The sequence below is a fragment of the Corvus hawaiiensis genome, chromosome 10, assembly GCF_020740725.1.
Source record: "Corvus hawaiiensis isolate bCorHaw1 chromosome 10, bCorHaw1.pri.cur, whole genome shotgun sequence".
Taxonomy (NCBI): domain Eukaryota; kingdom Metazoa; phylum Chordata; class Aves; order Passeriformes; family Corvidae; genus Corvus; species Corvus hawaiiensis.
This window is the reverse complement of record NC_063222.1, coordinates 6703105-6730604: the sequence shown is the minus strand read 5'-3', so window position 1 is coordinate 6730604 and position 27500 is coordinate 6703105. Positions and strand designations below refer to the sequence as shown.

General features: G+C 41.9%; 1 protein-coding gene across 1 annotated transcript in view; it reads left to right on the top strand.

Annotated features, from left to right (window-relative positions):
• The window catches only part of ARHGEF4 (Rho guanine nucleotide exchange factor 4), a 215512-nt gene that overhangs the window by 14428 nt on the left and 173584 nt on the right, over positions 1 to 27500 (top strand). Inside the window, exon 3 of the mRNA XM_048313875.1 lies at positions 15617 to 15697. Within this exon, the coding sequence (XP_048169832.1) occupies positions 15617 to 15697 (81 nt within the window). The remainder of the gene's footprint in view (positions 1 to 15616; positions 15698 to 27500) is intronic.

Here is a 27500-nt window from a genome sequence, read left to right as displayed (position 1 = left end):
GGTGTAACACTGGGCAAAGCTTCTGAGTGCAGATGTCTGTGAAAGCACCCTATTTCATATGTCTGTGAAATCATTAGGGAAGAGAAACCTGGCGCAACTCATAATATCATGCATATTTGCAAGTGATAATCTTTAAAACAAGTTTATTAAGGTAAACTGGAATTGCAAAGTGTAATAACAAAAGTTAGCAATACTGCTGCTGCTGCTTTCTGCTTGCTCGTGCAGTGACCATATTTCTGGGTTTTTTTCTTCTACTGAGGGCCTGAATTGTGCCTCTCATATAAAACCTACCATTTACAATTTGCCTTTTGCTGAGGCCCCCTTTGTGTTCACACAAGGCAGCTGGCAGGAGTGCTGACCTCCCCGGAGCAGAGCCTGCCAGCACTGGCTAATCAATATTCAGTAGAGTCGGCTGCTCATTGCAAAGCCATTGATTATCTCTGGAAGGTTACTCCCCCTGTGTGTCACTTTTCAGTCTCTTGCCTGTACCTCCTCTCCACCCCCATTCCAGGCTTTCAAGAGGACAGAGTGCTGGGATGGAAATGAGCTTCCCATTCAGGATCTGAATAGTTTGTCGTCAGATGTCAAAACAGTCTTTTGAAAGAAGCTGATTTCCTCACTGCCAGATTTTTGTTTATACCACTTGTGTGCTTTTAATATCTGGGATACTTTTAATGATTGCAAGCTGTGGCAATTGAAGCATTAGTTGTATTTGACTCAGGCAGGTTGCACTAAGCCTTGGTTTCCTGTGACCAAAGGACATTTTTTGCACAGCTGTAGGTGACCTGTCTGACCTCTTACATGGAAGGGGAGAGCCATGATTTCATATTCTATGCTATTCAAAAGTAAATGAACAGGGAGACTCATAGAAATATAAAAACATGGCACAAATGCCTGTTTGCTGGTGTGCACTGCTCAGAGCATACCCAATTCCTCTTTAACACAAGAGAGGAGGCCAGTGAGGTTTGTGTGGCACAATACCTGCCCATTACCCTAAAGTGAGTTTGGTAAAAACCAAAACAAAGTCTCTCCTTTTAAATGTGAATTGTCCATTTAAGGCTGTATTCAGTCACTAATACAGCAGTAGAGAACTGTGAAATGAATATACAAGTCTAAACACTTGAATTTATTAGGAGCAGTAGAGTCGAGGTACATAGACTGATAAAAAAGAGTTACGGAAGGAATTGTTTGGTTAGTTTGATTTGGTTACTTTGATTATAAATATAACATTAACAATCACAGCAGAGATTACAGGTCAAAAAGGCAAGGTCAGAGGTCTCAAAAGAGGGGAGTGGACAGGTGGAGCTAAGCGGCAGAAGGGTAAAAGAAAGGCATTTGGCACAGAGTAATTGCATTCCTATCTCCATGACACTGATCAGTCCAAATCCTTTCCAAAGAGCAGAAACTGCACTGTGTTATAAATGTCTACATTAGCAGAAGAATCGACCTTGCAGCTGATGGGTAGTAATTCAGTGTCCAACTTCCCGTTTGTAATAAGGAGATTGAAAGTCAGTAGCTCTCAAGCTTTATCCTGCTTGTCTCTTCTCAGCTTGTATTTAAGGCATCACTAAATCCAATCCAGACACTTCTGTCTGAATAGGAGTACAGTCAGCCATGCAAGTCAGAGTACGGCAGAGGTTACTAAGTCAGTGAAGGTGAGCATCTATTCTTCCCCTGTCCTTAGCACTGAGGGAGGAGCTGCTGCTGCACGGGGAGCAGACCTGCTCTCTGCTTCTGGCCTTGTACTGAATGCTCTTGTAGTGGATGGCACTATTCAGTATTGATAGAACAATACCTAGGCCACACCTGGTCAAAACCTTGCTTTGGTTTGTCTTGGTTCATCTCACAGAATGGGCTGCGGTTTGTCAGGTGCCGATGATTCAGCCCACGTCTCCAAGGACTAGCTCAGCACGCAGCACTGTGACCATTGTCAGCAATCTGGTCCTGTCTGCTAATACATACCAGAGAGATGATAACAGGGATGTGAAAAATGACAAGCTGGCATTAACTGGGTTTTTTTTAGCAAGGGGGTTTCCTGTCAGCTCCCCATCTTCCTGAACAAGGCATGTGACACAATGGACCTGCCTGACTGCCAGAGAAAGTTCAGGTGTCATTAAGGGGTTAAAGTGAAAGTGGACAAGGGAGAGACAGTTCCTCAGCCGACAGAGAGGGAGCTGTCCCTGGCACTGCAGAAGAGTGACTCCACATGCCATCCTTTTTGTCAGGAAGTACTTTTTTTTGGTTTTGTCAGCCCTCTGGCACTAGTTAGTGTTTTACCTATTGCCTGTAAAAGGGCTTTGTTTGGTACTAAAAGGAGATCCCTGAGACATGGTTTTGTAATAAGTTTGGAACCAATGACATTTACATCCAGTTTGTCTTTCAGCTGTCTTCAACACACCCGAGACATACTTAAAGGATGATGTGAAGGACTAACACTATGCCATGGTTAGAGAATATTATCAGTGTACTACAAAGGAAATCTTAACCCAGACCCTACGGTTCCCATTCCTCTACTTGGCAGAACCTTCCTGTCCCATTTATATCTACATTACCCTGTAGCAATCTCTGCAGTGCTAGAGGCAAATACTGAATGGAATGTGTTTCTAGCTATTGCTGCTGAGGGAGCAAAGTAAGTTGGGACCAAACTGCTCACATCAATCGCCAGCAAATCGATCTGATGTAGCAGGAATATCTGCCCTGTATCTCCTTTCCACTTGTGCTTTAGGATGTAATGAGTGTTTAGGGAACCAGAGTTCTCTTGGGGCTGCAGTGACAGCCTATAGGTTAAAGAGCAGTGACCTCTTTGTGAAACACTGTATGAAAAATCTCCAAAGAGACATGAAATGCCCCTGAAGCCATCTTATGTGTTTGGCAAGTAAAATTTAATCAGATTACACTCACATTTTTCCTTCTGCATTCTTCATTATGCTGACTATGCCTACAAGCTGCACAGACGTTCCAAGTGATAGAAAAGAAAGATCTCATAACGATGTCTGAGAATATATTATGTTGAACATGAGAACCCTACATTTGTTTCAAGCATGTTTTTTCAGTGGAGAAAAAGTATGCGTTTCTGTCCTGGCAGCAAATGTGGAAGGAGAACACAGAGGTTAACTGTGAAAGGCTTTTTGTAAAGTGCCATGTCAGTGTGGTCATGAAGACTAAACGAATGTAGGACTGACCTCCACAAGTGGCAGGTGCGGAGCACGAGTTCATATATTCAGTGTAGCAAATGAAATATCCTTTGGAATTCACGGGTGTTGAATAAAATTTTGAAAGATCAAGAAAAGTTTGGCAATGGTGTTATACTTGCATTTTTAAAAATCCCTCCCTCAAACAGATGTGAAGTAATGGCTGGTATTTTGGGCTATGGGGATTCTCAGAGCAACTGAAGGTCAGTGGCTGTCTGCAAACTTCAGACTGTTGTAGTGTAGGTTTGAACAAGTGATTCTGTTCATATTGGAGATAGCTACAGTCCCTGAACTCACATGGACCTCATTTTATTACAGGATTCCATAAAAAAACTTTAATATATTACAGTCTGGAAGTAATAAAACTCCAGCATCCAGAATTGTATGTAAAGCCAGACTTTCGTAGCAGGTATATTGTGTACATGCTGTTACGTACCCTTACACTGTTGTGTACTTACCTTTAAAAGGACTGGTCAGAAAGCATTTTCGGTAATCTTTGCCCCCAGGCAGTGGGCTGTGTCAACTGTCAGTGCAAAAGTCAGCATTTCCCATTATAAATGAAATATATTTCTAGTAGATAGAGACAAGCTCTTGTCTTGCATTACCAGATACTGTCTTTGATTAAATACTAGTAAAAAGGCCCACTAAATAATGTCTTGTGTGTTTGTAACCTGAATTATGATAACAAAGATGCTACAGATCCTTGTTGCTTTCCATTTTGAAGTTGTGCCAAGTATTGTCTCCTCAGCTGATGAAGTGTAGTGTTGGTTATTCTCTGTTTGCCGTCAGTGCAAGATTGACAAACAAAGATAGAATCTGGGCTCATTTGTCCGCAGTTAGAACTTGTTTTCATCCTGGTACTTCAAAGGCTATTGTAGAAAGAGTACAGTGATGGTTTGTGCTTCTCAGCTCACAACAGGTGGAATTGTTGCATGCAATGATTATACTTCTCAGGTATTTGCTCTGCGGTCAAGAGAATGAGTTAGTTTCATTGGTCAAACTTAATTTTAACGTGACATTGGTATGTAATAAATTCACCTGTAGCTTTCTGATAACTTGATTTAGCTTTCAATGTAAACTTAGAAGCACTTAGAAGATGACCATGTCCTTTGAAAAGAAGGAAAAGAGAATGACAAAAAAGCATTTGTTGCTTAGCAATTTTTTATGATAGAGAACAAAACCCAAAAGACAGTTCTGTCCTGACACTCTATAAACGATATGCTTTTCTCAAAAGTCAGAAAAGCACATAGTTTGTAGAGAGTCAGGACAGCATTATCTTTTCCTTTAAATATGCCTGTACTTTTTTGTATAGAGTTGTGGGCTTTTTTTGTATAGAACTTATCACCATGGTGTCTGAGTGCCTTCTCCATGCATTCAGTCTTCCAGTATCTTTTCATGAGGTAGAAAGGAGAGTGAGGGGTGAATACAGTGAATTATTTGTTCAAGGTCATTCAGCAAGTCTAAGACAGAACAAGAAACTGAATGCAGATAACCTAACACTCATATATTTTCTATCCTTTATTTTAGGAATGAATGGATCCCAAAGATTGAAAGAAATCCACAATATTATTTCCTATAGCTATTGTCAGTTTAGACTGACTCAGACTTCTCCTTGGCATCCGTTTGAAGTAGTAGATAAAAGGTAGATGTGTTCAACAGTAAGCCCTTGTTTACAGCATGACATTTGAGCTTGTGTCACTGCAGCCTCCTTTTTCTTATAACTGTTTCTGTGCAGTGTCCTCTTTGCCTGCCTGGTGCAGAGAATCACTTTCTATACAAACTGGTTGTAAACTGCTGGGCTTGTGGCCAGTGAGGACAAGGGGTTTGCCTGAGGGCAACATAGAGCTACTCCCTTCACACATTGCTGCTCTGGATTCCTTCAGTCAGCTGTGACCTGTTCCTCCTTGTTGCCACTTATGCAAACAAGAGCTCCTGTTCAGGGTGACCTTGGCCCAGGAGCTCCTCCTGGTTCAGCATGGGAGTAAAATGCATTTCAATATCCCCACTTCACATCAGCGTTGACATGTTTGTTTGTGGCTGTGCTAGGCACCATATAGGTAGAGAGTGCTGGGATGCTCAGAAGGATGCTTTCTTCCTGGTAGATGCCTGCTTATGGTGGTGATTTTCTCACTCTAGGGTTTGTAGCAAGAGTGGAGCTTGGAGCTGTAGCAAGGTGCAACTTGTTCATCTTTCCATTTGCCTCAGTGGGGGCAAAGCACATGGCTTAAAGATCCCTCACCCCCTCAGTGCTGTGCTAGTCTGGGACACCAAAGTATTTTGTTTCTCATTGCTTGGACTCAGTTCCTATCTTCTTTTCACGTGACAGAGTGAAAGATCCCTTGGGAATTTGTGCTCCCATCAGGTGCTTTACCTGATCCAGTATGATTTCAAATCAGAATTTGTCCACTAGTTTTGAATTTAGATGGCAAGTCAGAATACTGAGGAGTGTGACTGCGCTGTATGTGGATCCTACATTTTCTACCTGTTGACCCAGTGACTCAAGATTATCAGCTTCAGTTTCCCTCTAAAATAAAACTAAAATTGGTCTATGATTTGCATTCAGGGAAGAGGAATTGCATTCAGAACAGTGAGGAATTAAATACTAGAAATTTCTTGGTTAGGTGAAATTGATGAATAATTTCATACCCACTCAGTTGCCACTGGAGTATCTCATTGTAAATTCAGGATCATAATTAAAATCCATAATCTGCAGATTATACTGCTTTTAAAGTTACATATATGAAGCTATTAAACCACTATTTTCACCAGGTTTTCCTGGAGAAACATTTTCTGAGACTTTGTACCATAGACAGCATGTAAAAATATAGGAGGCACCTCAAATTATAGTAAGAAAAACCTGAGCTCAACCTATGAAGTATGAATTGCTAAAGCACACATTTCATACTATATTTGCTTGTTTGTAGCAAGAATGTTGCAGTTACCATCTATATAATTATTCACACTGTCTATGTTGCAAAGAGAATGGGGAATCTGCTTTCCAAACACGGATTTACAGTCCATTAAAGACTTCTGGTTTAGTGTACAGCAGGAGATACATCAGGAAACAAAGCTTAATCATCACCATCCAGATGAAAATATTTTGAAGGATAGAAAGTAATTCAGAAGCCCTAGATCTATTTCATTGTTGAGACTTTTCATTACCATTTGATGTCACCACTTTGCAGCACTAACCTGGAAGTCTGCAATAAGCCTGTATCTGGTGGCATACTCATACTTTTTATACCTTGTTGATGTTTCTTCATTACTTGCTGATGTCTGCAGCATATTTGTGTGAAAAATAAATTCAGACTGAGGTCTTGCAGTAGACACTGCAGAAAATATATGAAGGTGTATAAAGTTAAGTCCCTCAACCATTTGACAAAGAGAATCCCTAAGAATACAGTGCTCTCTCCTTCCAACACCTAGATCAAAGTATTATGTACTGGAAATGGCCACTGCCCAGCCTTCACCACACACACACTTTACAGAACATTATACACCAATTTCTGCTGTCACAAACTTCCCAGTCATTTATTGACACTTACTGAAATTGTTTGGGTGCTCAGAGTTTAGTAGGATTTTCTTTTCCCATACAGCGTTGGAATAGTTTTTATCAAAATATTCATCCTTGGAAGGTATGGATGTGTTTCTGTTCTTATGTGCATCCCAATCCATGGAAACTTAACCTCTGCTGCCATCACATCTGTGAAAGGAATGGGTTATTGGGAGTCCTGACTATCCCAAAATGGGCAGTGGGGGAATGCAACTGTACCCAGTATCAGAGTTAACACTCTGACTACTGAAATGGCAAAGGACCATCTTTTACAGTCCCAAAGAACTTGAAGAATCACTTTTTAGTAAGTTTTAACTTCATTCCAAATGAAATGAGGCAGTTGAGAGGTCTATGTCTGTCTGTATTGCTGCATATACCTTTTGAAATTATTGACAGTTTTTAACCAAACTGCAAAGAGAGGTAGAAGAGTATCAAAGTTTTTTGCAAGTTTATAAAAACTGGCAGTTAAGTAATCCAGGAATATTCAAATTAGTGCTCTTACCAAGGGAACTCTCCGAATGTGTGTTTTTATTGGCAAGCCCCATCTGGTCAGTCAGCATTTATGGGTGAGAACAGAGCTAATGTGGTGAGAAAGGATATATTAGGGGGCAAAAGTCTGTAGGAAACCAGGCTTCATCAGTTCTGTCTCTTGGGGAACAAGCTATTGTTTAGCAGAGCACAGAGATGCTGCATAGATGTGAAACTTCAATTACAGTTTAGCTTTTGTCTTTTACTAAAAGAGTGTAATGTGTAGAGACGCTTTCAACATTTGGACAGTGGAGCTGAACAGAACAGAGACCATTATATGCAATATCTGTCAAGACTTGTGAATGGTCTGTGTTAGCCTGCCAAATGCAAATGAGGATTATCCATTCATTTAGTCCAAGAGAGAAAATGATATAACTTTTTTGGTTCAATTACTTTACTGTGACAAATAAACAAAGAAGAGAGGACTCCAGTATGGCAAATGGTCAACTTCAGATAGCTGTAAGGGCTGTAGGAATCACACTGCTCTGTTAGTAAGCCTTATTTCACATTCTTTGCTCATAGTCCCTACGTCTTCAAAGTGATTTATGTGCTCCCCCTGTAAATAGAAAATCTTGTCAAAGAATTGAGACCCAAGTCTCGCTTATTTGCCTTGGACTTTTAAGGCAAGGATATACTCATCTTGGTTGGAATGTGGGTTGTTCTCAAGCAGCCTGAGCTACCCGATTTTCTCTCTGCAGTATTTCCAGTCAAAGCACTAATGCAATTTTGTACATCTCTGTCATGAAGTAGAGACATTTCACTATTTCCATGGTGATGGGTGGGAGTGAAAGGGATGTAGAGCTGAAAAGAGCCAGCTAGTTTCCAGCACATGAGTCCCAAGCACTTTGCAGAAGGAGGCCACAAGGAGAGGGTTCAGCAGCTTCTCTGCATCTCAGCTGAGTTTGTGAGGCTCACCTGAGGAGTTGATAAGGCTCTGGGAAAAAGATGGGTGTGCTAAGGGGAAGCAGACATGCATTTATGCATTTGTGGTTGCTGATAAGGTTGACCCTCTCAGAGATGGACAGGGTACAAAACAGTCAAGCATCTCCGAAGTGGCGGGTTGGATGCCATTGTGGTGCACTCCCCTGGCTGTTCTCTGTTGCCGGTTCTCTGTTCTCTGCATGTCTGGGAAATACTCAGCAAGGCAGTGGGTCCAATTCTGCCCAGAGGTCAAGAAACTGCTATAAAAGCAGGCTTTCACCTGCGTCACCTGCCCCACAAGCTGGAGCTTTCTTGGAAAAGTAGCTGCGCTTCTGGCAAAGCCTCATGTCCTCACTAGCACCATGTTACAGCTGCTCACTCAGCACAAAAACCTCTTGTCCATCATACAGAGATCACAGACCTCCAGCACCTGTAGCTTCAAGCAGGTTTCATCAGTACCTTTTCACTGCAAGACCTAGGAACTTAGTTTAGAAAATAAGAAATGAGGTTTGTTATCTTTGTCTCACAAGAATGTTTTTTTGAAAGATAACGGACTATTTTGGTTGAAATAGTTACTCCAGAAGCCCGATTTGGAGAGGCACTTGACGTGTGGTTCATCTTTCTTTCCCAGCACTGGTGGGTTAGTGTCATCCCCCAGACCTAGCTCAGTCCAAAAATGTATTTACTCAGATATTTTTGAAGGAAATGGAGTGGGGGCAGCTTGCCCTCTGCTGGCTGCTGGCACCCAGACATTGGAGGGAACTCCTCTGGCAGCACAGCCAGGGACTCTGGGAGGTCAGCTCGTGATCTGCCTAATTCTGCTGGAATATAAACTGGTTAGACCCAGATGGGTGTCGACATAAAAGCCCCTTCTTTAAAGTGACTGCCATGGGAAGTGTAATTGTCTGTCAGCAACCAGCATGAGCAGTAGCGTAATCATCCTCTGACTTGAACTTGAACCATCAGGTGTCAGCCTAGTTCTGTCTCAAGGGTTTTCAGTGCTGAGTTATATCAGTTATTTTCTTTCCAACAAGCTCCCCTTCTCTGTCCCACCATGCACACAAAAATGAGGGACAGGTGCTCCCAGTGAAGCCAACAGCACCTTCATATGCCCTTGGAGAGAAAAAATGAAGGGATATTTGGGTAAGTCAGGAATGGCTAGTACTGCTTCCTGCATGTTGCTGTCTTTTACGACACCGTACAACACACACAAGCTGTGCTCTCCTCCTGCTCCCTTGACCAGTTGCAGAAAAGGTGACCAAGAGTGGCACAGTCCGTCCCAGGGCTCCACTGTGCACTCAGGATTATACACAGCTTGTACTTCCATACTCAAACTTGTCTGCCCTACAGCTCCTCTGTCCTTGTGAACTGGTTCTTCAGCCGCCCTGAATTTGTTTTGTCATGACCTTCTGTCAAAAAGAAAAACTGTTTCCATAACCCTTATATTTCATGCTTTGATGTTAATCCTGACATTCTTTACCTAAATCCAAATATGCATTGCTCTTACAATTCTAAAGGGAAAATACTTATCTTGGATCTTAAATGCCTAATTGCATCTGACTAAACAAGACCACCTTAAAATAGACCCCAGAAGGAAAAGATCCAATTGTTAGCTTGTTAAATACCAAATTTAAACAAAACCCTGAAGAAATGAAGGGGTGGCAGTCAATGGTGTTACAGTTGCATAGGGACTGATAGTAAGAAAAGTGGCATATGTCCAGAAGAGGCCCACAGCAAAAAGAGGGAATCTGGCTCATATGGAGAGTGGGATAAAGTACTGCAGAAACTGATTTGTATTTGCAAATGAAATTTAAGAGAAAAGTGTGCATGTATTCTGTAGTTGGAAGACTATTCATTAAATAATATGAAAGAAAGTGAAGAAGAAAGTAATTATGATGACAAGAAACAACTCAAAACACTACTGTAATTTTTCTTTAGCTCCCTGAAGACTGCAGGTCTTTGTGTTTCAATGCATGAGCTACTGTTTGGCATGTTTCCTGAACCACTTTGTCTATTCACTTCTTGCTAATGTGAAAGTGCCCAGACTCCCTGGAAAGGCAGCTTTGTTGGAAACCTTTCATTATCAAGGATTAGCTGTTTGGTAAACCTGTGTCCCCTTTAACAGTTTGACGGGAAGTGGCGACTAATGAAGGGCTCATTGTGGTGGTGCTGTGAGTGTGGGACTGGAGGCTGTTTTATTGCTCAACTTGCAAAGCAGGGTCCTTTGTGCTCCCAAGGACTGAAGGGAAACTGAGTCATGCCCTTTGATTCTGCTGAAAACATGTGGCGAAAAATATGCTTTCCATTCTTGGTGCTCTTGCCTTGCTTGTGGTCTAAAGTCTTTATGTATCTGGGAATTTTGTTGATATGTTACAGAATATGTGTGTAGATTTAAAAAGGCTTGTGTCAATGTCTAGGTACAGCTTACCTGAAACCTTTCCACATCATACCGATATGAAAAACTGAAATAATACAAACCACTAAGTGCCTTTATCACCTCATAGTAAAGCTTTTTAAAGAACCAAATCTGACATCCTCACCCCACCTCTAGTCAGGTAGAAGGCATGGCAGACAAATACAGGATTTACATCTTCACTGATAAACTTGCATATGTGTTTTAAATCTCAAGAGATGTTTATTGAAATCCTTTATGAAAGTAATGGATGAGAAATCCATTCTGTATGAAAAGTGTCCAAGTACAACTTAAATCATGAAGAAATACTGCTGAAAATCATCATCAGAGTCTGTGATGTCAAACAGGATTCTTTTATCTCTAATATAAATCTTTCTCATTGAAACTCCCACACCACTCATAACCCCAAGGATGCCCAGTGCTTGCAAATGCAAAGGAGCAAAGAAAGGCAGCTCTGTAAACCACATGGGCAAGAAAACAAAGCCCTACCCACAGCCCCAGCTAGGCTCCATGTGTTTGGGGAGATGAGTGTGGAAGCACCCAGGGAATGGTTAAAGGTCCAGAGACAGTTAAGCACCAGTGCTATTGGATGGTGGGGCCAGGTCAGTGTGGAGCTGCTCATGTTCAGTTGAGAGAAGGCCCCAAGAATACGGCTTGGAATTTGCTCTCTCCCTCTGTTAAAGCGAGTCAGGCCAAGTGCAGAGAGTGTCCCTACTGATCCAGAATGCAGGTGACACAAGTGGTTCCTGCAAGGAAAGTGGCTCTGTGTGTTATCCGCTCTGTCTATGCAGGAAGGGCAGTCAGGTGACCCAGGGATGTTGTGTGTGTGGTTGGGGGATTCATGGAAGAGATTGTGATCTAATGCAGAGTTTTGAACTCATTATCTCTCCTCTGTTCAAAGGCTGCAAGAACACTAATCATGCACATAAACCTGTGTGGTGGGAAGTGGCTGGAGAGTGGCCAACAGTACAGAGGGTGCTGCAGCCCACATCTCACTCTCCCACTTCCCAAGCCGTGCCTGACCTCTCAGCTTCACATGGCTCCACCTGTCCAGTTGTATGGGACTGTGTGAACACATACATAAGGACTGTGTTACTTTTTGCTGGTGATCCTCAATAGTTTTTCACTGTAAGCATTTTATGTCTCGATGCCAAAGTGTCTCCATACCATTCGTAAAGGGAGGAGATGTGGCGCTACTTCTATACATTTTTGTGTAGGTATGTAAGCGAGTTTTAGTACCCCAGTTCCCAGCACAGTTCAGACCAGGACACAGGACAGGAGCTGTGGTGCTGCTGGTGATGGATGACAGAAGTGCGAACCAGGCTCTCCATCTTCAAAACTAAACACTGACCTGCCTCTTTATTCTGGCAGTCCTTCTGTCCCCCAATAGACACATACAGCATAATGCCCCATTTCTAAGATGCACCTATGATAAAAGATATACTAGAGTCCTCCAACCACCTGTCCCTTGGCTAAGCAGGAGGATACGAGATCATTTTGACAGACGCAAATCTCATTCCCTGGGTAAAACTCTGGCCCAAGCTTCTATCCCTGCTACTGCAAAGCCACAAGCTCTAAAACCTGGTCCAGGTCTTGGCCCCAGTAATTTCTCCAGGAGCACAGCACCTCTGGCAGCACCATGGTAGCACGCTACAGTGACAGCTCCTCACTGAGCACCCCAAGACTATTCCCACACCCAGGGGCTTACAATCCTCTCCCATCTACAGCACTTAAAGAACCAAGACTGGAGCCACATCCTGAGACAGGCCAACAAAGTGTCACATTTTTTTCCTTTTGCTTTGCACAGCAAAAACAAGGCACTTAGTTCCCACCAATCTCTTGGGTGTTTCTCCAGGGAGGTAGAGGGGCAGGGCAGACCCTGCCAAAGGGCTGCTCTGGCTGGGTCCACCCTGGGAGGATGCACCAGGGTTCATCCTGGTTCCAGCGCAATGTGGTGATGGGCAGGGGACTTGGAGCAGGGAGATCCCACTGAAGGACCCCTTCTCACAGTGAGTCTGTGATTCCTCCTGCCATGCTGAGTGCCATTTGAGCTGTCCCCTCACTTCTGGGTCTTTTCCTCTGTCTTGCTTGGTCTCGGCTCTTTTTTCTTAGGTGAGGGGTGGAAGAAGGGGCAGGGAGGTGCTGTTGGTGTTTTTCTCTCATGTTTCTAGAGGAGTGAAAATGTGTAGAATCATAAAATGAGGAGACAGAAAATGGCTTACTGCCCCACACAGCCCAGCCCCTCAAACATTTGTGTGCCAAGTTTGAGCCTATTGCTTGCTTACCTGTCCTTGCTGTCCTGAACACTCATCCCTTCACTTTGCGTGGCCATGACTTTTGCCTGCAGACCTGGCATGCCCCTGGACAGTGTTTCTATCCTGGTTTTTGTCATTTCCTCTGTTGTGGATTGAGCTTTTGTGGTCTTCCTTAGACATGGCCCCACAACCATCACCTGTGTGCAGAAGCTGGGGATGGACTGGCAAGTGACTCGAGTGTAGGCACAAGCATGGAGCCGCCCAATTAAAGATTTCATTGGTCTCTCTGAAGATGAAATCGTACCAGCATGTAGCCAAACTCAGAGAGAAGGCAGTAAGAAAAATTCTGTTTAATTATTATAGAAATTACAGCTAGAGAGCCCCTTTCTGAGTAACACTGAGACCTTACTTTAGGGCACTGCAAATATGATCCTGGTAAGTTTTAGAAGTACTGGACATAAATACAGCAAGTGCTGAAACCCCCTTGTCAGCTCACATAAAGAGAGCTGCTGTGCTAGAGGGGTGTCAACCACTCTAGCTCAGCCTCACAAAGCTCTCCTGCCTCTGGGCAAAGGGTGTCTGCTCAGGGATTGTTGATCCTAATTTGATTCTTTCTGGCCTAAGTCCCAAGCTGACCATACACAAAGAGCAACAAGATTTTCCTGCTCGGGGCTGTTCTGCAGAACCTTCCACCAGAGGGCAGCTGGGAAAAGGAATGTGATGGACTTGCCTGGCTCAGGATGAGACAGCAGCTAATTCGATGCTAATTATTATGCTTGTAACTTCCTCCCTAACCAGATGCAATCCCCTTCAGCCATTTCCAATGGCATTATGCCTAGGGAATGCTTCCCACAATAAAAGCAAAGGCAGCGTTCTTTCCCAATTGCCCCAAGATCCATTCTCAGATGTAATCTGAGCTAGACACAGTACAATTAGTTATTTGTGTTCCTGAATTAGCAAAAGACTAAGCTTTAAAAATCCAGTAATGCCTCCGAATGATGTGTTTGCAATCAGTTTATCCCTGAGCTCCATTAGTTGCAGATCTGGTATGCTTTGTGCAGTCTAAGGTGGGAAGAGCAGAGGAGTCAGCAGCTTTTTACTTAGCACTGCATCTCCTCTCTTTATGAATTGTATGGACCCACTTTGGAGCCACTTCTAGATATAAAAAGCCTATGGTGAAAAACTATTGTGGGATCACAAGTGAAAACAAGTAACAGCTGCTTCCTGGTGTAGTCATACATGAAGAGTATAGGGAATGGAGCAAAACTACTTGTGATAAGTACTTACTTTGCCTTTCCTTGTGATGAAAGAAGGAGCTACTCAGTTACAAGACTTGGTATCCATCTGCACTACCATATCCCACACTCCCTGTGGCCATGATATGTGCTTTTGCTGTTACATATTACAGATAATCACTGAAGACTGAAACAAAAGATTCAGTGTTTTTCAAACTGAGACAAGTAGCAGTTCTGAGCACCCCCTAATGACTAAGCTCAGTCTAATTGTGTTTTTTCTTTTCATACTTTCCCTTTTGCAGTTTCTCTCATTCGGTTTCCCTTTTATTTATACTGTTACTTTCTCTGGGGAGAGAGATTTGCTCTTCCATCTCATGTTGAGGCCGAATTCAGCTAAAGTCAATGAGGTCTCTACTGCACTAACAGCAGTTCTTACTGTGGAAGTGAATCGGAATTCAGAGAAGCTGGAGCTTGATGATGGTTGCAATTGAAATATTATTTCAAGGTTTTCATGTCTCATGTTGTAAAGGAGAAGCTACACCACTGTATTCATCTGTCACAAAGGTAGCAGAATCCTCTTAGTTATGACAAATTCCTCTCCCTCCAGAGATACCACTCATGTTAAACCTGAATGTTTGTTACTTCCCAAGTTTTGATAAAGACCTTTCATTGAACTGAGAGGGGGTATGTCCTCCCAGAGATGTAGGCATTCTGCCAGTTGTTGCCTTCTTTGCAGTTTTTGACTGGGAGCTTGACATTTACATACCCCTGATGCCTCTTAGTTTATGTGACTGTTGTCTGATGATTGGGACAAACATGGGAGATAGCTGGCAGAAACATTATCTCCAGATGACAATAGGTTGGAGTCAGATGGATATGGAAAGAGTGGGGGGATAGGAACCTTAAAGAAAGACCAGTTAACCTCAAAGGCATGTAGAAGAAGTGAGGAACTGAGTTCCTGTCAGTTTGCCAGACTGAGAAACAGCAGAAATATCTTTCCTCCTAGAAGCCCATAGTGGTACCCAAATGAAGCCATAGGTTATGCAATGTTTGGCTGCTGGCAAGGGAGCACGGGCTGTGCAATTCCTCACCAGCATGCCCTCGGTTCTCCATGGACACAGGGCTCTTTTGGTGCCTAACACAGTTGCCTGTTCCCTCTTCTCTGTAACCCAAACAAAGACGATAATAAACGCAAGTCTTAAGCGAGTTTTGTCCATTCCTGTGTTGAGTGAAGCATGGAACTTGCAAAAACTATTATGTAGTTAAAGACTGTACTTGAATACTTGAATACACAGTGTCACACAAGTCACCTTAATTCTGGTGATTCTTAACGTTTGAGAGCCTCATTTTGCAACCAGAGTGATGTTCCTTTAACCCTATTCTTTGTGAAGCGTTTTCAGTTAAATCAAGAAAGCTTTTTTTCCCCAAGGGCAGGTGGACTGAAAGCAACTGTATTGATGACTCCTTGTTTTCTAAAGGTCAAATTGACTTTTTAAATTTCTTCCTGTATCTCTGCACAGGAGTGCCAAGGAAGTGCTGTAAGAAGGACTGCTGGAGAAACAGAAGAGAGTACTTCTGAGAACACACAGTGCCACACTGAGGTGAGAGTCACTTCTGTTTGAGTTGGGATTGTGCTTTCGTTCATGGTATAGTCAGAAGAGCTCTTTGTAGGGACTGTAATCATCTGTGCTCTAACAGTTTAAAGCAAATTCTGGCTTCTTTACATGGAAATATTGGAGCATCACAAGAAAATGTTCAGAAAAAAATCTATTTCATTATGATCTATACCAGCTTTAAAAACTGCCAGCTGTCTTTAAAGAAATTTTAGAACATCCTTCAGTGGAAAGCTAATTTTTTAGCATAATTTTTCTGTCAAGCTCTGACAATACCAAATACACAAATGTAAGTTCACTCACTCCTCTTATGTATTATGATATTGAATTATGATAGGTTTTTTGTTATGACACTACAAGAAATATTATATACAGTGTAACAAAAGGTAATTTATTGATTCTTCTGAAGACAATGCAACCTAAGGGTGTTCAGCCCTTCCTAGGATTGTCTCCCACATAGGAACAAAAGCTACAGCTCAAAAGCTCAAAGCAGCAGTGGAATTTTTTTTGCATGATTATGAGCTATGGGGAATTAGCTGTTGTTTGCATTTGTCAAACTATGAGACTCCAGAACTGAATTCTTTTTTTCATATTAAATTGAATTGGATAAGTCAGTGTCTGAAACCTTGTACCTGGAGCCCTGTTTGATGCTAGTTTTACTAGTTCATTTCATTAATTTTTGTGGCACTATGTAGACCTGTTTTATGAAGGTTCATAATGCTCCCAGAGCACTCACACCTTTCTGTGTAATTTGTGTGCTTGAACTGTCACAGGATGTAAGTGCCTTCCATTCTTTGTGTTTGCTGTTCCATTATAGCAATACAGGGAGGCACAATTATTCTTGGGGAAAAGTTGGAGGTGCAACAGCTATGATACAGTTTGTCTCTGCTCTGTCTTTTCACATAATTGTTCACTTAAAATCTTGGTCCAGTTCGCCCATTTTTTTCTTCTCTGTTTCTTATTTACTACATCTCTGTTCTTCCCAAAGCCATAAAGTACCTCGGTTTCCATATGTGTATCTTTCCTGCTTTCTCTAATTTGGCTTTTGTCTCTGCTGCCAAAAGTGTGGTGTATAAACTGGAGCAAAGTTTCCAAGGTATAAAGGATACTTACAAGAACATCTTATGTATTGTTCTTCTAATTTGAAATAAATGAACTTTACAGCGCACAAAATGAGTGTGGTGATGCAAGTGGGACCATAAAGACATCTGGTCAGGAAAGTTCCTTTCTGCCATGTTCCCTTCCTTCCCAAGCCTGCCCATGGAAGAGTTCACACTGTCTGTAGCTAAAACTGACTCATTTAAAAGGCAAATTGCTCTGTCTAGGGAGGAGGAGGTCGAAGGACGCTATCTGCACTTTTGTGTGGTTCTGTTGGGGAGTCTTGCGGGGAGACTTAAGAAGTCCAATTTAGAACACAACTAAAAATGAAAAAATTAACCTATTCGCTGAATTCTGGGTAAGATTAAGAGGAAAGCTTGCCAGCCAGTGCTGTCAGTGGTCTGTTGGCCTGCTTATGGCCTTTCCTAGCAAGCACCAATTCGAAGTTATTAATACGCAGCCTCTTCATTTGAGTGAAATTTAAACAGCAATTTTCTCTGTCAGTTTAACACATGTGAACTATTCTCCTGAAGTCTGGAATTTTGTGGTGCAGATACATAAATATGTCCCCTTTCCTGTGCTCTCCTCACAAGAACCAGAACATCAGACAGCACCCAGTACATACTTACTTACCTTTGAAAAGGCAGAATGGTAAAACTGGTTTCATAGAGTTCCTGTCTGAAAGAATATCATTCTTCAAACATCCTGGATTTTAAATGTTTCTGCTGCTCCCTGGGAAAATAAGTAGTAAAACAAGCTAGTGCGTATGTGAAACCAGTTACAAAAGTGAGTTGCATACACATAAACAGTCTTAAAAGTGTGGAGCTTTTTCGCATCATGAAGTAATTTCTGTTTGCTTTTAACATGAGAGCTGATGATCCTTTCCTGTTGGAAAGGTGCAGCAAGTGTTTGGAAAGGTGAGGGTGTCAGTGTTTCAGTAACTGAACAGCTTCAGCTCGCTTCCTTTATCTGATCCAGAAGGTGCTGACTTACAAGCAAGTTCAGAGCAAGGCAAACAGCATTGAGAATCCCTTGAGCTCAAAAGGAATATTTAAATTTCTGACATCTCAAGAGTGGAGAAGAACACTGTTTCTGGTGAATGCTGCACATCATATTTAAAACCTAAACATTTTATGAGTCCTGACCCCAGTTTGAAAATAAGGGTCCTAAAAAGCAAACTGTGAAACGCTATTTGAGATCACCAGCCACTTTGTAGAGATTTAAGAGCCTGTCTTTAGTGGTCCTGTTTCAAAATTTTGGATTAGGCTTACAGTCTCTACAGATCCTCTCTTCACTAATGAAACTGGTTATTGTTTCAAACCCACTATGGACATTTATAGTTTACCAAAGTTAGGACTCATTGGAAACATTGCTTTCACTTACGTTTAGGTCTCCCTAAGCAAGCAAATTTTCCTGGAGTAATGCAGATTATCAGTGGAACTTATAGGAAAATTCATGTCTCCTGAAATCATATCTCATATCCTCCTATCCCTTTCACTGATTTGCAGGAAATGGAAGGAAAGTGTTTCAGCAATAAATCAAAGATGAGATGAGCCACATAGGCTTATGTGATATAGAAAAGGTCATGGAGAAATTCAGATTGTTTTTCAATCCTCCTTTTCCTAGTTGTTGTTCAAGTGGATGTTACCTACAAAACCTGGGATCCTTGGAAGCAGAAGCACAAATGCTATTATTTAAAATAAGGATTGCATGGAGTTAGAATGGAACCAAACCAGTCTTGTGTGTGATTTGAACTACTGGTAGAATAATAATCCATATAAAGAGCTGTGCTGCAGCTGCTGGCATGAAAATGATCAGGGTATAAAAATGTGTAATACAGACAGCATTAATGTTGCCTTAATTAGAAGTTGCTTACTTGGTGATAGCATCTAAATGGAGATACAGTTTCTTGAAGATTTCAAAAAAAAGAGCAGATTTATGCAAGGAAAGAGTTGTCCAAAGCTAAAATGATTTACCCGAGGAAGAGGTCGTAGCATTACGTAATTGGAAGCTATTTAATTTAAAGAAACAGAAGGCACAGATGTTTTTCTATGTGGATGTATGACCTTAGTCAATTAGCAAATCAGAAATGAACTTTTCCCAGCTTGAACTGGAAGTATCTAGAATTTGTTTAATCCTGAATGATCAAATACATTAAAGCCTTTTTCTTCTAGTACACAGTGGTTCTGGACAATAGCTGGGAGAAGAGTATTAAGTATTATTATTATAATAGTGTTGTCAAGACATGAAGCAACATACTACTTTCCTGATCTGTCAACACTGTCCTAGGAAGTGTGAACTAAAGTGAACTTCTATTTGTAGGAAAGATTGTTGGGGTGACATTTTCCTAAAAACCAGCGCACAGCACAGATGAAAAAAAAAGTAATAAAATACTGTTAACATCAATTTGCAGTGAAGGCAAGATGGCAGATGGAGAACACAGCAAAAAGGAAGTTGGCTGCTTTCCATGACATTCTACAGCTTTCACTGTCCTGGGGCTGTGCAACTGGTTTTCTGTGCATGAAGCAGATGGGATACAACAAGCTTAATCTTGTTTTTCTTGATGTTGTGACTCATCTGAGCTTTAGTATGTGTGATTTGGAGACCATGGTTAAACAGCAAGGACTGAGAGGACATAAGGAATTAGACACTCTGTAAGTCAGTGGACAGTCCAGCCTGGTCTGGTCCATCGCTGAGAACCTTAGAAACACAGCTTTTCTAATTTGATATATTCCACAAGCACATGGCTATTTCCTTGGAACCATTTTCAGTCTGTATTATACTTTGTAGGAAAGAACTGGTTTTGTGGCGAGCCAAAGGGAGTATCTGGCAGGCTATGAAACTGGTAGCTAACCCTTAATGACTCAGAAGAAAGCTTTGTGTCCTGCCTTGACTTACAGCTAAATCATAGACAATCAAGCTGGCTCTCAGTCCCACTATTAATGCCAGGCACACACAAACAACATACAGCTTGGGATGCAGTGACATCTTCCCAGTTCAACACATTTACATTTCTTGCCTGAACTGACAGCATTCTCCCTTATCTTCATCTGTCATGCTTTTACTGCTGATTGGAAAGAGATTTTTGCAGGTTACTTCTGCAAGACAGACCTGGTGCAGTGGACAGGAGAAGTAATGATCAAAGCAGGCTTAGTGCTGACAGATGGGTGTGTACAAGCTTGAGCTTGCAAGTACTTAGAACTGCCTTGGTGCATAGGCAAAGGCAAGCCAAAGTATTCTCATTGTCTGATACACACACTGGGAAAAATTTGGCCTATACTGTAAAAATACTTTAAACTATTCTTCATGGGATAACATGACTGATTTTTTTTTTTACTTATGCCTTGAACTGTCAAAGGGATGTAAAATACTCAATAGCAGTGTTTCCAAAAGTAAAACCTGATGAATCCTCTACACATGGCTCATTTTAGGACATAGATTTTTCCAGATTTCCAGCTTTTTTTGTAAGAAAAATAAAGGGTTTTTAGCCAAAGAGCCTCATCCTCCATTCTTTTTACTGGCATTGGTGTCTGGGTTCTTTGGGCTGTGAAGACAAAAAAGCCTGGCAAACATGAGTTCATTCAAGTGTATAATGCTCTGCATCTCTGACTTTCTCAATTGCTGAGATCATCCAGATCCAGTTTTCCTCTCTGGAGGTGTGGTAATTATTTTACTTTTAACTCACTGTCAACTTCTCACAGATTTTCCATTTCTTGTTATGGAAGGTTGCTATGAAAAGGTTTCAGAATGACAATGCATTTACTGTAGCTGCTTTGGGAAACCAAAAAATGAAGGATTTTGTAGGCTGAAAAATGAAATTAGTTTTTTAGTTTTTATTGTTTAAAACCTTTCCCTGGGTTGCTCCTGAGCTCTTCAAGTGCAAGGACTCTGCCCTTGGAAAGGTTAAGACACTGTAAATGAAATTCTGCAGTGCATGAGTCTCAGTGAGAACAATCAGTTGGTAAACGTAGCAAGTTACTGGGCTGTTTTTTCTCCTCTGCTCTGCTGAAATCCACCATTACTGTAGGACTGCATCTCTCAAAGAACGGAAATGGTTATGACATCCCTTCTCAATTCTTCCTCACTGTTTGTTGGGATATCCTGTCATTTGGACTCTTCTGGACAGGTTGTTCAGGGTGTTGAGAGCACGATATAGCTGTTGACATAAATTTTACCTTACTCGGTCTTGCCATTAAAGAGTGAGCAAATACTTGGAGGTCCATAGCACCTGGAAGAAATAATGAATGTTTCTGGCCCTCTGGGTGTAGCAATTGTCTCCATTCAAGGTGGTGAGGAGAGCTTTAGAAGCTTTCAGGAGTTGGGGGAGAGGTTAAAATTTTAATAGCCAGGTTTGAAGCTGTATATATCCGTTAGTGAACATGGATCTCTGGCAACTGCAGATGCCTTGGGAGAGATTTTATCCTGCTCTTAAAGTCAGTGTAACAAGCCTGGGTATTTGGCCACTTGGTATGTCACTTGGCCCACGGCATATGTAAAAAATTACTATCCAAACTACCTCAGGTGCATGAGTCTGAAAAGATATTAGTGTCAATTGACATAGGTTGTGAGCTCCTATGATCACCCAAACTGTTTCTCTTCACCCAAGCTTGACAATACTTTACTGAACTGAAAATAATGAAACTCCTCAATGCAAACAACTGCAAAGGCAGTGAATGCAGGCTGCAAGTCAGAAGGGTCATTTTGTCTGGTGCTTTGTGCTTAGCATTCAACAAGAGCAAATACCCATTGGGCTTCAGCAGGCAGAATTGAGAATACAATGATGAGGCCTTATGATCCAAGTAAAATGGAAGTGACAACATTGCTCCAACATCACTCCAACATCACTGCAATGAGAAGGCTGCATAGAGATTGGCTACATATGGTAGCTTTATCCCACCTGGAATAAATCACAGCCATGAAAGTGCAACTGCCTGACATCATCTTGATTTTCAAAGTGGACCGGTACAGGTTGAGCTGAAGTGCATGTGGTCGCATATTTGCTCTTATTGCAGCATCAGTATAGCCTTGGAAATAGTGCAGCTCTCCTGGCTTGTAGAGCAGGCCAGGATTATAAAGACTGAGGAGAGGCCTAAAGTATCTTTTTAACAGATCTTCCCAGTTTTCTAGCATTCATCTAACATGAATATGTCCCAGAGAGGAAACGGAGGCAAGTGAAATTCCTGGTGGGATTGAAGATTAGCAGCATTACATGGTTACGATTAATCTCTTTCCATTCTACACGCGTGTGGCTTGTTAATACTCCAAGTGCACATGGACTTTTGTAATCTCCAACCATATCACTCCAGTGGATGCACAAATACTTTAGGGCACAGCAGGCAGAAAATCAGCAGCAGAGATGCACCTCCAATAGCAGTTATTTTTCCCACTAATTGCAAGTGTGTGGTACTGATCAGTGGCTAAGGGTGAATTCTTGGGTATTAATGTAATAGATGTCAGCTGCAGCATCAATACGCACGTGGTTAATCTTTGGAATACAAATATTTGATGGTGACTTGGAACAGCTCAAAAATAAAAAGCATGAGATTTTGGAGCCTGAGTCAGAGATCCCAACACATGGTGTGGTGCAGTATCGGTTCTGCAGCTGTAACTGCAACTGGTCAGTGTAATCCATTCACAAAGCTTTATTTTTGTTTCACAAATTCATTAACTTGATTGTGAGCGCAGAACTGAGGAACTGGTGGCTACAGGAGGAAGCGAGGCTGGCAGTCTGTGAGCTTCCCCCTTCCTTCTCGCCGCACTCTGCAGATCCCACCTGCCGCAGCCCCTGTTGTTCCAGCTGTAACCTTCCTGCCTGCTGCCTCCGACATTTGCACTGAATGGGGTGCATTACAGTTCTGTGGCACGACCTAGTGAGGGTTGCTTGGGACTGTTCGGATGCCAGACCAGTTCAGAATTCTAAGATGCTCAAGTTAGTGTGGTTTTGGGAGCTTTTGACAGCTCCCAATGGGGGTGTTGCAATTTGCCATTTATAGTATGACTCAAATACCAGGTCATGGCTTGCATAACAACTGGGAGTAAGTTGCTGGAAGGAATTAATACTAGAACTGTTTGTCTTTAATTCTTGCCAAATGCCATGCCATGCCAGTAAAGAGATGCATAGTTCTTGTTTTCATCTGACACTTTCTCGCTTATATTGGACTGTTTGTGTCTGGGGAATTTACAGGAAAAGAGCTCTTGGTAGAGGCTGAGCAATAGCTGGGTTTGGCAGTGGTGGGTAAATGCCAATGCCAGCCATGGAATATGCAGCCAAGAGGTGGGGTGTGCCCAGTTCTCAGATATCCAGCTAGTTCTGTAGAAGGGTGGAAACATGTATTGCTTGGTTTCTCTGTCAATCGAACAAACTGCTGAGTTCTCTTTATAAAACCAACTGATTGCAAGGCAGAGTTTTAAAGATATTTGTGAAAAACCTACCTACTCAAAAGAGCTAAATATATCATGAAGAAGTAAAAATCAGAAAAGCCAGGAAATTATCTGGATGATATAATACTGCAGGAAGAACATATCCAAAAGGACAGACACAGTGAATGAATATTGAAGTTAATCTAGGAAACGTAAACTGTGCTTTACTTGAAGAAGGATTGGTGCCATATCGACAAAGCAGGAAGCAGGAAAGCAAGCTGGTCATAAACCTCTATTAAAGGAATACAGAGGACTATTATTTCTTATGCCTGTATTTACAACACTTGGTGCTTACAGGCGCAAAGCCTTGATCTGCATTTATATTTTCACTGTAAAGTGTAGCAATATATGACAATAATGTCACATTTGTCTCTGGCTATACAATCTATTGTGTGTTGTGTGGCTATCATCTATGTATACACGATCTAATTACTTGTGCTAGAAGTGAAAGCATACTAATGTATGTAAGTGTTAACACCCTGGTTGAAAATATGCTGGTTAACAAGAACAGCATTTATGTGTTAATCAAAGGAATAATTGTACCAGAAGTACTTCAGTTTTTTCCTCAGTTTAGAAGTATTTCTTGCCTGAAGAACTGGCCCCATCTTGAATAACTAACCTTGTGATGTCACTCCATCAGGAAGAAACTCTAGGCTTTCTCACCCCATGCTGATCAGCTGCGGGATCTCATCAGAGAGACAGCAGTTTGTGGGTATTTCTCTGTTGCATGTGCACTGTCTATTCCTGGAATGGTTGCCAAAGTTCTTTTCCTACAGACAAACCTCTTTATAAGTATTCTGCCTGTGCCTCACCTGTTAAACTTTCTGGATTAGAAATCTAAATGTTATGAGCCTTTGAAAGAGTAATACTGTCCTAACCAGAATATATTGCCTAATAAAAGAATATTGTCTTATTCCCTGTCTTATTGATTCTCCCTAAAGGCTTTCTTTGATCAGTTTCAGAATGGTCTGGCCTTCAAAACAGGACAAGGACTCTGATCTGAAAGCAATCTTTTAGTAGCCTTGATACTGACTGTCTTGATTTTCAGTCTCCCATCAGGCGGATAATACCTACTGCTGGTTTATGTCTCTTTGTGTCCATGTTCCTAAGGGCTTGACATTGTAGCGCTAGCACTTCTGCCGTGTCACTGCATCTCACCTTCCCGCAGGTGCCAGCACTTCCTCTGTACCTGGGGGGATGCAAAGACACCAAAATGGATTTTATATCCAGTGTAGGGCAGATTTGGAGTAATGGCTGGGATTCTCATTTGTATGACACTAATACTTCCATCCAGGCAGAGAAGGTTTTAATGGCACCCTTGAATCTGATATAAGAGTTATAACTCTGAGAGAGTTGTAATGAATTCCTGAATAACTCTGAGGATAAAAATACTGGAACTCTGCTTCATTATGCCCTGTCATTTTCATCACCTTCATGTGATAAACACCTCTCTGCCATTCACCTGGACAGGAGATTCTGGAGAATAGTAGATGGAGAAGCCAGTCATGCTGCTTCTTACTAGCTGACTACTAGCAGGACTTCTCTCCAGGCATAGGAAAAAATCACAGAAGCCTACTTCTACCCTGCATTTAGGTCTCTATTTGCTTGACTTGTTCAGAGTGTATTTAGGGCAGAATTACAGTTTGGGACCTCAGTAATTCTACTCTGGACTTCCTCTGAACTCAGTCAATTCTTCCAGAAAATCTGTTTGGAATTCATTTCACTGGCTTTATTAGGGTAAAAGGCAACTCTTGACCAGTGGCTCTTTTTACTTCTTTTCTGCAAGGGATTTTTAAATGGACATGAATAAGATATTTTCTAAACCCATAGCAAGAGCTGCCCATTGGAGTAGACTAAGAGGCATCTAACTCTGTGTTACCTATGCCTCTAGTTCAGAAAAGAACTTCAGAGATCTAACCAGCTCTGAATTAACCTTGCAAGATTCACAGCAACGCTTCTGGGTCTCACAGCCTGGGCTCAGTCTTGAGTGACACTATCAAACTGGAGTAAAAATATCTCCATCTGCCTATGGGTAGGGGCCTGAGGATGCAGAGACAGCAGTGAAAGTCCTCCTTGTGTCAGGACCAGCAACTCCACATACGTGCTTTGACAGAAATGAATGCTGGTGCCATTACTGAACAAATTCTGATCAGGGTTTGATCCATGAGTTTTGCTGCTAAGATTTTCTTTATTGTTTTTCTTCAGAAGCTTGTCATTCAAACAACTCTTAAACTGTCCTATCATGTAGAGCATTGCCAAGAAGTTCTAAGTTAGTGGCTGATGTCTATAAGAAATGGGGTTTTGTTGGGCAATGGTGGCCAGTGTTGCTGTCCAGGGATTTCTGGTTTAGCAGCACAAATGTTCATCCAGCTGAGAGCTGAGGCTGTGGTAAAACACAGAAATAGCTGTCTCAGCTCCCAAAAGCTCAGTTCGCCATTATAAGCCCAGAATCTCTTACTTTCTATCAAGACAGAAAACTTAAATGCTTGGATCACAGGAGGGAAATTCAGAAGGATTTGAAGAGTTCTTGAATCAACATGTTAGGCTGCATCAAGAGGTATATTTTTATGATAATGGTAGTCAAATGAACTGCCTGAGGGCAAATTAGAAATTACAGTGGAGATGAAAGTGTCTGCCGTGATCCTTTAGAAATCAGAATACCTGTTTGGTGACTTAAATCATCATGTGAAGACGTTTAGTGATGGCTGCCTGCAGCATGTCCCTCGTGGCCAGGTCAGGGTGACAGCCTTAAGTTTTCACTCTTGGAGCTTTTGATTTCAAATTTCAGTATTTCAAAACCTGAGAGTCCGTGGATATAAACTAACGTTCCACTGAGCCATACAATGCCTTATTTAGTAGAGTATGGTTATGTCTTTACTGACATGAAAACAATGAAATCTCTAGGCTTTGTCTTCCAAGGGAAGGGCAACATAGAGCAAAATTGTTGTTCCTTGAAGGAATCTTACAGGGGATATGGTGCTCTGAGAAGAAGCAAGAAGGCCGGCCCAGTCTCTGTTCTCACTTTAGGCTCTGCACTGTGCGCACAAGACTTGTCACATTTGACCTTTGCAACCATAAAGCTGGAATGACTTCAACGTATTTTCCAACATTTAGTTGGTTTGGAAGCCAGCCTGACACAATCTACACAATACCCAGCTACGTCAAACTAAGTGAATGGTACATGAAGCAATCACATAGCTGAAATCAGGGGAAGAAAAGCCTTCCACTGGTGCAGTAGTGGAGTTCCAGTGTCACTGGGCTGCCTTCAGAGAATCCTAGTCTCAGTGTTCTGCAAGGTTTAGACAGGTATTTTTGGTTCAGGCACTCCATGGTGCTGCTCTGCTGAAGGCAGTGTGACTTTAAATAGTAAGTTTTGGCTGTGGTGGCAAAAGGCAAAAAGCAAAAAGGATATTTTGTTCTGAGTCAGTGATAGTTTTCAGCAGCTGTTCTTTATAAAGCAGAAAAGGCATGTGGATTTAGATAGCGTATCAGTAAAGAAAACGTCAACAGTAGCTGGCCTTGGGCACTTGAGGATTAACAGATCTGGGTCTGTCCAAAGGAGAATAAATCCTCATTGACCAAATAAAACCTCAGAATCATACACTGAAAAAATGATTACTGCTGTTTTGTAAGTGAAGTTCATGGTGAGTGATAAATTCTGCACTCTGAAAATGGACTTGATAGTAGTGAACTCCAGATTGTTTGCTTTTAAAAGGAGGGGATAAAACTGTGAGAGGTTAGCTATGGAAAAAGCCAGTCTATCAGCAGTAGGCTGACATTCTGGAAAATGTAAAGTGTTGGGCCTCAGAAAGCTTTTTATAGATTTACCATTACTGTCAAGGACTTCATTAGGTGGGTTGTAGGATTAAGGGGGAAAGAAGATCTTTTAGGTGTTTGCACATATTGGAACCCAGATTAAATGAGGTTGCAGGTTCTCTCCAATGCTTCAAGGTTTGGGTGTAGTCATAGTGTATGGTGGGTTTGTCATGGGCCAGCTGCCAGCCGCCCACCCAGCCACCCTCTCTCTCCCCCTCCTCAACAGGGCAGGGGAGAAAATAAGATGGGAAAGCTCGTGGGTTGAGATAAAGACACTTAACAATTACCATTATGAGCAAAACAGACTCAACTTTGGGAAAAATGGTGAGGTATGGTAAGAAACAAAGAAAAAGTGGAAGCTCCTTCCCCTCACCTCTCCCTTGTTCCCTCCAAGGTTGATGTTCACTCCTTCACTCCTGGCTTCTCCACCTCTCCCCTGACTGGTGTAAGGGAATTG